The sequence below is a fragment of the Coptis chinensis genome, unplaced genomic scaffold, assembly GCF_015680905.1.
Source record: "Coptis chinensis isolate HL-2020 unplaced genomic scaffold, ASM1568090v1 utg3132_pilon_pilon, whole genome shotgun sequence".
Classification (NCBI taxonomy): Eukaryota; Viridiplantae; Streptophyta; class Magnoliopsida; order Ranunculales; family Ranunculaceae; genus Coptis; species Coptis chinensis.
The window spans coordinates 57,640-67,888 of NW_028238144.1; the positions used below are offsets into that span (position 1 = coordinate 57,640).

Here is a 10,249-nt window from a genome sequence, read left to right on the forward strand (position 1 = left end):
CCGGGCTATTTATTAACTGATAGCAAGATGGAAAATTTCCCACCCCGACCCCTCTATCAACTAATAGTCTATTACTTACGGTTTAACACCTCCATTTAAGGGTGGCAATGGGTCGTGTTGGGTCGGATTCGTGTCGTGTCATATTCGGGTCACGTGTTAGGAGAGCAAACCCAAATCCGACCCAATTATTAATCGTGTCGAGTTTGTCAAACCCAAACCCAACCCGCCTATATAACATGTTACCCAACAGGTAACCCGCTAAGCCAGTGGGTCAATTTCATATTAGTTTTCGGATTGGATTCATAGATAACCTGTATGCAAAATATTTAATATTTCACGATTTTATTTATCAAAAAAAAATATAAAAAAAATATATGTATTAATTTTCAAAAACCATCAATAATTTAATTACATATTAATGAAAATTGAATAATGAAACATATCTTTTTCGAATGAATCAATATGATAGCTAATCTTTTTTCTTTTAGTCGTTTATTTTAGGTAGTTGGAATGATAGATGAGATTTTAGATCAGTTCCGAATCGGATTTACAGACAACTTGTATGCAAAATATTTAGTATTTTACGATTTTATTTATCAAAAAAATATATATAAATATAAATATATAAACACAAATTTAGTGAGTGTCAATAATAATAGGACCCTTATAAAATTGTTTTATTCACAAGTCGTGGGCCCCAATATTTAGAGAAAAATAGACATGCCGTGGTAAAACATAGGAATGAGACGTTGAATAAGTGTCTCACTCGTGCAAGGAGGTTAGTGTAGTTTAATTGTTTAAAGCCGAAGTACCCTGCATTCCCGTCTTCTTCTCTTTCCACATATTTAAGTTTTAACCCGATGTTCCCCCGAGATCTTCATTTGAAGAAGCAATTTGAGGAGTCATTAAAGCGTAATACGTCTTGGCATTACATAAACTTTGCATCAAGTACCGGCATTACAAAATAATAATAATACAAAAGATAGACCAGCTAAATTTCAAAATGGACAACTATGAAATCTGAACTTTCACTGTTTTGGCCTTTGCAGTTGGAGGAAGTTTCTCAACTGTAAGAGCAAGTACTCCGTTTTCACATTTCGCAGAGATTGTGGACACATTACTATCCTCAGGTAAGCGAAATTTCCTCAAGAATTTCGGTGCAGCTTTCCTCTCTAGTCGAATGTACTTGCATCCTTCCTCTTCTCCATCTTCCCTTTTCCTTTTACCATTGCTTCGAATCACAAGAGTTTTCTCATCTTCCACACTTACCTACATACCAACCAACCAAAGGTAAATAAAACTCGATCACAAGTAAAGTATACCAAACCAACAAATCATACCTGAATATCGCTTTTCGAAAGCCCTGGCACATCGACGAAGAAAATATACTCCTTGGGCGTGTCAAGTATGTCAACCAGAAGACTTGACGACATCCCCTTGCTCTCACTGTTATCATCAGTCCTTAAAGATGGGATTAATAACTTCTCATGCAAGTGCAACAGTTCACTCATTCTGCAATTCCGAATTTGTTAAAAACTTAAATTTTGTGCTTGGCGTTGGTGAATCGAATTGAATTGAAAGAGCTAGGGAGTTAACTGTGTGTTTTAAAAGGTTAAGAGGAAAGTTCGAGAAGTGAGTTGTTGCACTCCCCAGAATGATCCAGAAGTTTCTTGCTTTGATTTGTCTTCACATATCTTCGGCAGTTCAGCGTATCCACGTTAGACTTTGGTCAACACGTGTCAATTAGTACCTGGGTTTGTAAGTCTAAGCCCATATTCATGCGTGTACGCAGTTAAGTTTTGGTGGAAACAAAATCAACTAACAAAGCCCAAGCTATGCTGAATATGTAAACTAACAGAGTCTATATTCCATTATTCCTCTTTCGAGTTCTTCAACTTGCACTCCGTTGATTTCTTCAGTTTCAACTACTTGCGGGAAATGAATATGTAAACTAGCCTGTTATAGCTTAAATTTGCATGGACATACTTACATACAAACACTTAAAAAACTGATTACATTACAATCAAATAGCATAGGATTGTAGAATTATCTAAAAATAGATAAGTCTAACTATACAACAAATGTTTCTGATTCAAGTGATAATCAATCAAGACTTTCAAACCAGTCAAGCACCGTCCTAGCAAGCACCCGAGTATCGTTTAGTGAGAGAGCTTTTAATCCTTGTGCAAGAGCATCCGCAGGAGTATAAGCGTAACCTACTTGCCATCTCAGATCCTATGAACAACGGAAAACTTCAGTCAGTTAAACAAGGATATCCAGATGCTTGATTTATAGGCTAAACATGAGAATCACTAGTGTACATGGTCATTATAGGTGACAGCCACTGAGAAACTGTGATGAGTAAGCTCACATTGTAGTATCAGATATGGCCAATGAACCCGAATAATTGTCATGACAAAACAGTCTGTCAGAACTATTACATTTATGATTTATCAGTTGATGATCACAGCATGAAGAGTTTCCTATTTGAAGTGAATGGTCCTTCAAATCATACCATCTATACAAGGGAAGAGGGTCTTAAGTCCTTGCTGAAATGCACGTCATCTAAGCATGAGACTATGCCAGCTGAAATCAAGTTAGTTTGCTGATTTGAGGACATGCGGGACAAATTGCTTGAGGTTTCCAAACCCTGCTCTGGGTAGGTATCTGTTTCAGGAATGCTCAATATTCATTCTTAATTCTTTGTGTTGTTCACACGACATGATCAATTCAAAGAGAGGAAAAGGATAGGCAGCCTAGGTCCAAAAGAAATAATTTATTTCATTTTATCATCTGAGGTATAGACACACAGACATCAAGTCACCACTAATTCATATATAATGAGTAACTTTATTTTAATTCTCATAAAAAGATACAGTACTGAGAAACAATCAGTAGCTATACCTGTATGCAAGGGGTTAGATGGTTTCCATTTAACGAGACCTTTTCTAGTGTTCCACCAATAGACTGCACGAGGCTTCAACATTTCTTCAACTAGATCCGTCTCATCAATGGCGTCTGAATTAAACTTCACCTGAAAAGTTCAAAAGCCACGATAAAAAGTAAGATAACCACAAGATATCTTATTGCCTCAGAAAATATCTCACGAGATTAATCATTTCAAAAGTACCAGTAGTGTGTGAGAGACATTGTAGGAATTTTTTAAAACATTCCACGGTTTTCAGCAGGAGTTGGTTTGAATTCTGATACCCCCTGGGTGACCTGATGATAGAGAACAAAATGATAAATTCAGATTTCTAATGGTAATTGCACTAGGAACTGAAGAGAGTCAAGAAGATACTAAGGAAACATGTTGCTGGTGGAGTATCACACTGGGGATGGGGAATGCCAGAGTAACAGTCAAACAACATTAATACAAATAATCAAAACCATTCTCTGTTTCTCACTAGTCACTACCCACCGAGCTAACCATCTGTCAAGCTCCTCCGACAGCATGGATTCATCTCAAGTTTTAGACAATTCAATTAATGATTCTATTTGTGGATTTCACCATATGTCTATCTACTCGACAAATTGTTAATACAGGAGAGTTTTATACAAACTCTTTTGAAGGATATGACAGTCGCCGCACACTGCATTATCCATAAAGTTAAAGTAACTACATGACTTTAGAGACCTGATTCATCACCAATGGCAACTGATCGACAAACTTATTCAAAGACACCACAGCTTCCTCATTGTACTCTTTTATCACTGCTCCAGCCATGTCAAGTAGAGTTTTCCATGCGTCTCCTACATAGTTGAAGTCATATTGAGATTATTAAAATAAAATTAAGGTAACTAGAGCTTTTCTTGAAAGTTAGACTGTTTGGTTACATCCATGACATTTGATCACACTATGCAAATAGAACTAAGGAAGCATGGGAACTTCCCTTCACTTCCCTCTTCTACAGAGTCACGGAGCATAAGATGGTAGCACATGCATCACAGACTTTTCTTAAGCAATAGGAGTAGATGCAGCAAGTTCTGATATGCTGCCCATACTCGTATTAATCGAGGAGAGAAGGGAGGCATACAGAAGATGGCATCCTAAGACAACACATGTTAAAACCGATAAGAAAAATATAGGAAACCCTTTTTAACTCTAATTATTGCAGGTTTTCTTGCGCTTAGTTTCACACTTTCACTTGCCAACCATTAATTATAGAGGTAAAATTAGGTGTAGCAGGCACCCAATGAGTATTTGAGGAATGCCCAATAGAGTCTGCAAAATGCAAGGGACTGCCTGGCCATGGGTTTTCTCCCTATATTTCCAGGTCATTGAGAGAGACATTAAAGCTAAAACACATGGATGAAATCAGAGCGTGATCATGTACCTGAAGCATTTCTAGCCATTGGATACATTGGGGGCAGCTTCTACAACCCGGTACCATCTGACTAATTAGAGGACCAAACTGCATGACAATTTCACAAACAATTAGGTTCAACCCGATGATCAACAAAACTTCGTCAAAGATGTCTAACCAGCTAAATGAATCTTCATGAACCAACAGGTAAAAGTTCAATGAAACTTAGAAATAGCAGAAACAAGAACAGTATTTTACCTGCTCAAAGTATGGGACTGCCTCTGATGCTGGTCTGTTGTTGAGCGAAGATTATGGCATTTGCCTTATACAAGAGATATGTGAAATTTCTTTGTTACACTCCACGAAAAGCTTCAATTATTCTAAACTAAAGGGAACTTCAAACTCTGCACTCTGATTTCCAGAATCTGATTTGTATGATGCCTTTATTTTCAGAAAGTAATATCACGTCTCCACTCAGACAAAGTTAAATGCTGGAAATGGAAATATAAGCAGACCTTTGGTATCTTCTCACCAAAATAGCTTCCTGTGAGCAGTTGTAGTAATGCACCATTGCTGCAGTGAATCAATAATAATAACATGAGTTAAAATTTAGGCCAATGTAATAAATCAATTACCGTAAGCATACCTTTTTAAACATGTAAAAATTTGTTAAGATACTAAAAAGTAGTGATGCTGGAAAGTTGTTGTGACATGTATGAAAATCAATGATTTCAAATATCATACTAGATACTAGACGTGCTAACATGCCCAACTAGGTTCTTTTCTAATACTAAGATCCTATGACATGATCGACAAGTACCTTAGTAACCCGCCTCCACCACCATTCCTATAGACAACAAAGATGTCTCTGAAGAAACATGAAAACATTTTGAAATAGGAAGCCCACTATAACAAATGGGAGCATAGCTTAATCTCTCCCTCTGATAAATAGATAGGGGCATGAGTTGAGCCTGCGTCCCTATACAACCAGACCTTACAAGCCATATAAAGACAAAGAAGAGTTGAAATATAAATCTCACTATCTACCACATATTCACATCTCAAGATTAGATTATGGGCCTTAATTTCCCCCATAAAAAGAACTTAGTGCTTACATATAGTGGTCACTTGGTCAGAAGTTTGAGCAAACTATCTTGAGCACATAAATAGAAATGATATATGGCAAGCCCTAGTGTGGTCTGGGATGCTGAAAAACTTTATGTGGTAGACATCCGAGCATTTTTATTCATTTTCGGCTTCGACATAGCATCACTTTAGGGATAAGAAACAAACTAGCGGAAAAAAACTACCATCAATGTGGTCTACTAAAAGTATTCTGCTATATCATAGTGAGGTTCCCTATTCCCCATGCAGTTGCTGACAACTATAAGTTGTAATACAAACAGGAATATATATTGTGAATAAATAGTCTTTTTAATGATCCAAACTTCCACATAAATTGCACCAGAGACCAAGTGATCTCACCTATGACCAACAGAATAAAGTGGAAGTTGAGCAATCTCTTGGGCTGTTAAATGAGCATCAGGTAGTCCAGATGTTAAAACCCTGTCTAAGCACGCATTGAATCTCTCATATATTTCTCTGACAGCTTTGGCATGATCAAACGTCACATTGTATGGTACAGAAATAATAAGATACCCTTCTTTGGATAAAAGCTCAATAAGATGGCTGCATTAACAGAGAAACAGAATTAGAGCATAAACTATCTGTTTTATGTCAAACCAATATGTGGAGTAAATCCTGACATATTACTAAATTTACCAGGATATGATTCATGAGCATGCAAAAGTAAAAAAAAAATGTTTCTTGCCTGTACGTAACCTCAGGAACTGCTCCAACAAAAGCACCTCCCAAGAACTTGATAATTGCACGTGGCTTCTTCCCTTTAGGTGGGGGAATCACCAAACAAGAATCTAGCCTTTTGTAAATTTGATTTTTATTATCTTCCGTTGCAACATATCCATTAGAAACCATCTTCAAAGACGGACTCAACGAACGGGTCCAAAACTGATTTGCCTTTCCAGAAGAAACTCCATTGTGCATAAAGCTGTTTTCTGTGTGCTCATACTTACATTTCTTGAAATAATTCATGTGTGGAGGTAATGTAGTAATCAGAGCCATATATATTATTTACTGGAGACACTCAATCCCTTCACTTCTGCAGAGTTTATCACATTTTATCACCAATACAAGACAATAATATATACTTTCTAAAACAAAATATATTCGCATGTAATAGATGAAATTAGGACTTACCGAGGAATTTAAATGAGCACTTTTTTTTTTTGTGGGTGCTGGAATGAGAAAGAGTTGTAGTAGGGTGAAACATAAGCTAATAGTTTTGCCACGATTACGGATTCACAGCCTAAAACACCAACTTCAACTTCATGCCACTATAGAAGTGTAAGTGGTGTGACTTGCCACTATAATTTTGGGCCGAGCTGCATCTGCAACGCGAATCCCATTGAGGACTGGGCTTTGGGCTGAGTTATTATGGACTGATTGAAGTAGTTGTGGTATTTTAGAGCATCTTTTACCTAAACAACAAACCAAATAAACACCAAAAAACTAGACATAAAAAATTCAACACCAAATTATGTTGTTTTCGATAAACCGCACTAGAATAGCCAGCGCAGTTTTTGAAACACCGCGCCAGAAAGCCACAATTTAGTCCAAAACTCACTCAGTGTTTGAAACACCGCGTTGTACAATTTAGTCCAAAGCCCACGTTGTTTCGAAACCCACATTGCTTTCCCACACGGTGTTTGAAAAACCGCAGTTTGATACAACATCAAACCCAAGGCGGGTCCTTTGTTTCAAAGGGCCCAATGCAAAGTCTAAAAATATGGGTTTTTGTCTGGTTTCTAACACTATAGTGGGTTTTTAAGAGCTTCATGAGGGCTTTTTATTTTGTTTATATTGGGGGCCCTATGCGCCTTAGACAGCATAAGCCTAGGGGTGGCCCTTATCAAAACAAATACCAAATGGGTTGTTTGTACTGGGCACTCATCAAATTGGATCGGGCAACCCTAAAAAAAAAGAAATATTACAAATTTGTCATATTACAAGTTTGTCATCAAAGCCCAGGCCCAACAACCCATCCAATTGGTCTTGCCATAATGAACCCACGAGGTCGTTTGAGTGTACCTTTCAAATGAATCTCACTATGTAGTTTGTGACACTCAAAACGGCAATTAAATGTGGTTTAGTGTACACTCAAATGGCTTGTGAAATACGAGTTTGATTAAAACTCAAATTGTCTAGCGTGTCATTTGAAACAAAATTTTTGTTTTTGTTAAGGCGATATGGCGGGGTCGTTTAAGCCCGTCTAGGGGCGGCGAATATGAGGGGTAGTTTAATACTCTACGAAACATGCAATGGGCCGTTTGGACAAAAAGGGTCGGTTTGTTTGTCCGCGATGTTTATTTTAAAAATCGAAACAGCAATTAACCGAAATTCCAGACTCCAACTCAAAAAGCTTACGTCCCAAGTTTGGAGCAAACTCGAACTTCAAGTTTAATCAAATCTAATCTTATCGAACTAAAAAAAAAGTTTGAAATTATCAAGTTTAATCAACCCGTCTTCCATCTCAATCGGCAATCAACTTTATCTTCCACCCAATTAAATTTAATCAACCTAACTAAGTTTAAATATTTACTCAAAGCGGGACCATACTCGGTTGGATGAAATCATGGCAAACTTCAATTCCATTATTAATTTTACAACTCAACACTTCAGGGAAATATAAAACGATAGAAAACTCGAAATATAAACATGATAGAAAACCTTTTTATTTGGTCTCACTACTAAAAGATGTTTTTATCAAAATTTCAAAACTTTAGTATTTGGTATTCAGAGGGTCACACCATTGAAGAGGCTCTCATGGGGGAGTTATTGCTGATGTTGATATTATCGTTCAGCCGATTAAAGTCAGGTTTAATATAACGGTATGGACCTGGCATCAGCTCATCGTCATCACTATCAGAAAAAGGTGACAGAAGATATCCATCGTGGCCATGACTCATGAGCAAATTAATTACATTATCACCATTCAACTTTATGAGAAAGACATACTCAAGAGAGACAGTGTGTGTCGGCGCAATTTAGGGTCTAACACTTCGGCATTATCCACCAAGTCATCAGGAAAAATCGTACTAGTCTGATGGAATCTTTTACCTAACCTAAAGAAAAATAAATTAATAGGGGTCGCTGAGTAAATGATGAAGTTGATGGACCACTCTTTCTGCATGGTACGAGTGTTATCGTACGTCAAATCAGATGCATCAGATCAGATGCATTTAACTAACATAACATTATAAGTGCTTTTTTCTTCCATAAAGAAAATGATAAAGTTGTTGCAAGAAGTTATAAGTCAAGCATAAATCACGTTTTCACCAAACGAGAATGTGCACTTATCAATTATTACAACAGAGGAAGTCGATGATGACCGGAGAATGCTTGGGAACTTCTGTTGAATGTTTAACTTTAACGTACACTACGTCACTACTAAACGGAAGCCATTTCTCATGCATCCTTAACAACCATGTATGCAAATTGTTAGATTTTTGAGGGGCCTAAAATGCTCAACGGGTTTGTATGGCAATCATTATAGCAGTCGTAGTATAGAATATTGGATGAAGCAAACTATTGAAGTGAGCAGTCATTCATAGTGAACTGCATTCTCTACGAACAAAGGCATGATACTTGCATATTACCTCTGGATCACTCAATGCAAATTTCATGGTATAATAACTACATAATATGCTCTCTGAGGACCTTTGAAGAAAGGTCCAAATTTCCTTCCTTTTGGAGATAAAGTTAAAAGTGATCCTGACTGTTGGTGCCTTGGTGACACCGTTGGTGCATGTGCTGAACAATAAAGTACGCTCATTTGTTGACTAGGTGAACAAAAAGAAAAATGAAAAGAAATTTCCTTTTATTACTTGCATGGTAACTTCAACCAAACAATGAAATTAAGTACAATCACCAATTCTCTCTAAAAGGGGATCAATGCCGAAAACAAAACAAGAGACATCCTTTCAATCTCAAACCAAGATTTTATTGCAAAAACAGCATGCATGCTTTGCTTGACCATGTGGGATCAGATTTAGCCTACTCATCAATAGCAAGGGGAACCGATTGGGCCTGAGGGGATAAAGAAAATGCATTAGTTACAACAACTTAAAATCGTAAACTGCAACTCTCAGGTGTAAAGCGTAATAGGGTAGGAGGTTCCAACAAATTTTAGAAATTTGGAAATTTAAAATGAAAGAGGCATACCTGCTTGCGATACTTCAGGTGCATAAAACATCTCGAGATAACGCCTAGTCTCGCGCTCGAGATTTGAGACATACTTCCAGAAGCCATAGACCCCAGCCAGTGTCATCAATCTCTCAGAGTAGATCTGCCATGTAAACCTGTAAAATGATATTGTAAACATTACATTAACAATTAGCATAATGAAACCTCAAGCCACCAGAAAATTACTACAGGTGTCACTTGTATTGCTTCTCAAGAATGCGCTTCAGGCCTCCCTTGCGAGATTCTGTCCCAGTGCTCTGATCTTCCTTTTTGCTTTTCAAAGAATCCAACAATGAGCTCTGCGGCCTTATCACCTTGGTAGGGATCAATGTGAAAGCCAGACTTCCATGCACTATGATCTCTGCTGGACCACCATGAAGAGTTGCAAAGGTGGGCAGTCCACAGGTCATAGATTCGATAACTGTGAGTCCAAAGGCCTCGTAAAAGCAGGCTGTACAAAGGCACCCTTGGTGTCTGCAATGTAACGATAAAGTTCACCATTTCGCACCCTGTTCATCTGGGAAGAAATCCATCGAAATTAGTCCATTCAAATTGTACTTATCAATGAGCTCATACATTGTCTTCATCTCCTCTTTTTCTTCCCAAGTCCTTGGACTCTT

At 37.5% G+C, this 10,249-nt stretch overlaps 1 protein-coding gene and 1 pseudogene across 2 annotated transcripts; both read right to left on the minus strand.

Moving 5' to 3' along the window:
* Positions 1-905: 905 nt before the first annotated feature.
* LOC147473243 (17.4 kDa class III heat shock protein-like) lies at positions 906-1,661 on the minus strand. Its single transcript, XM_086587686.1, has 2 exons — positions 1,341-1,661; positions 906-1,269 (listed from the first exon to the last, which is right to left on the minus strand). Exons 1-2 carry the CDS (start codon positions 1,509-1,511, stop codon positions 1,012-1,014), a joined length of 429 nt encoding a protein of 142 aa, XP_086443812.1. The 5' UTR covers positions 1,512-1,661; the 3' UTR covers positions 906-1,011.
* A 184-nt stretch (positions 1,662-1,845) lies between these two features.
* LOC147473244 (uncharacterized) lies at positions 1,846-6,796 on the minus strand (annotated as a pseudogene). The gene is made up of 10 exons (XR_015210515.1): positions 6,585-6,796; positions 6,139-6,486; positions 5,793-5,996; positions 4,823-4,880; positions 4,566-4,629; positions 4,338-4,415; positions 3,638-3,753; positions 3,131-3,222; positions 2,905-3,034; positions 1,846-2,235 (listed from the first exon to the last, which is right to left on the minus strand). The product of XR_015210515.1 is annotated as an uncharacterized LOC147473244 (transcript).
* Between the last annotated feature and the right edge of the window lie 3,453 nt (positions 6,797-10,249).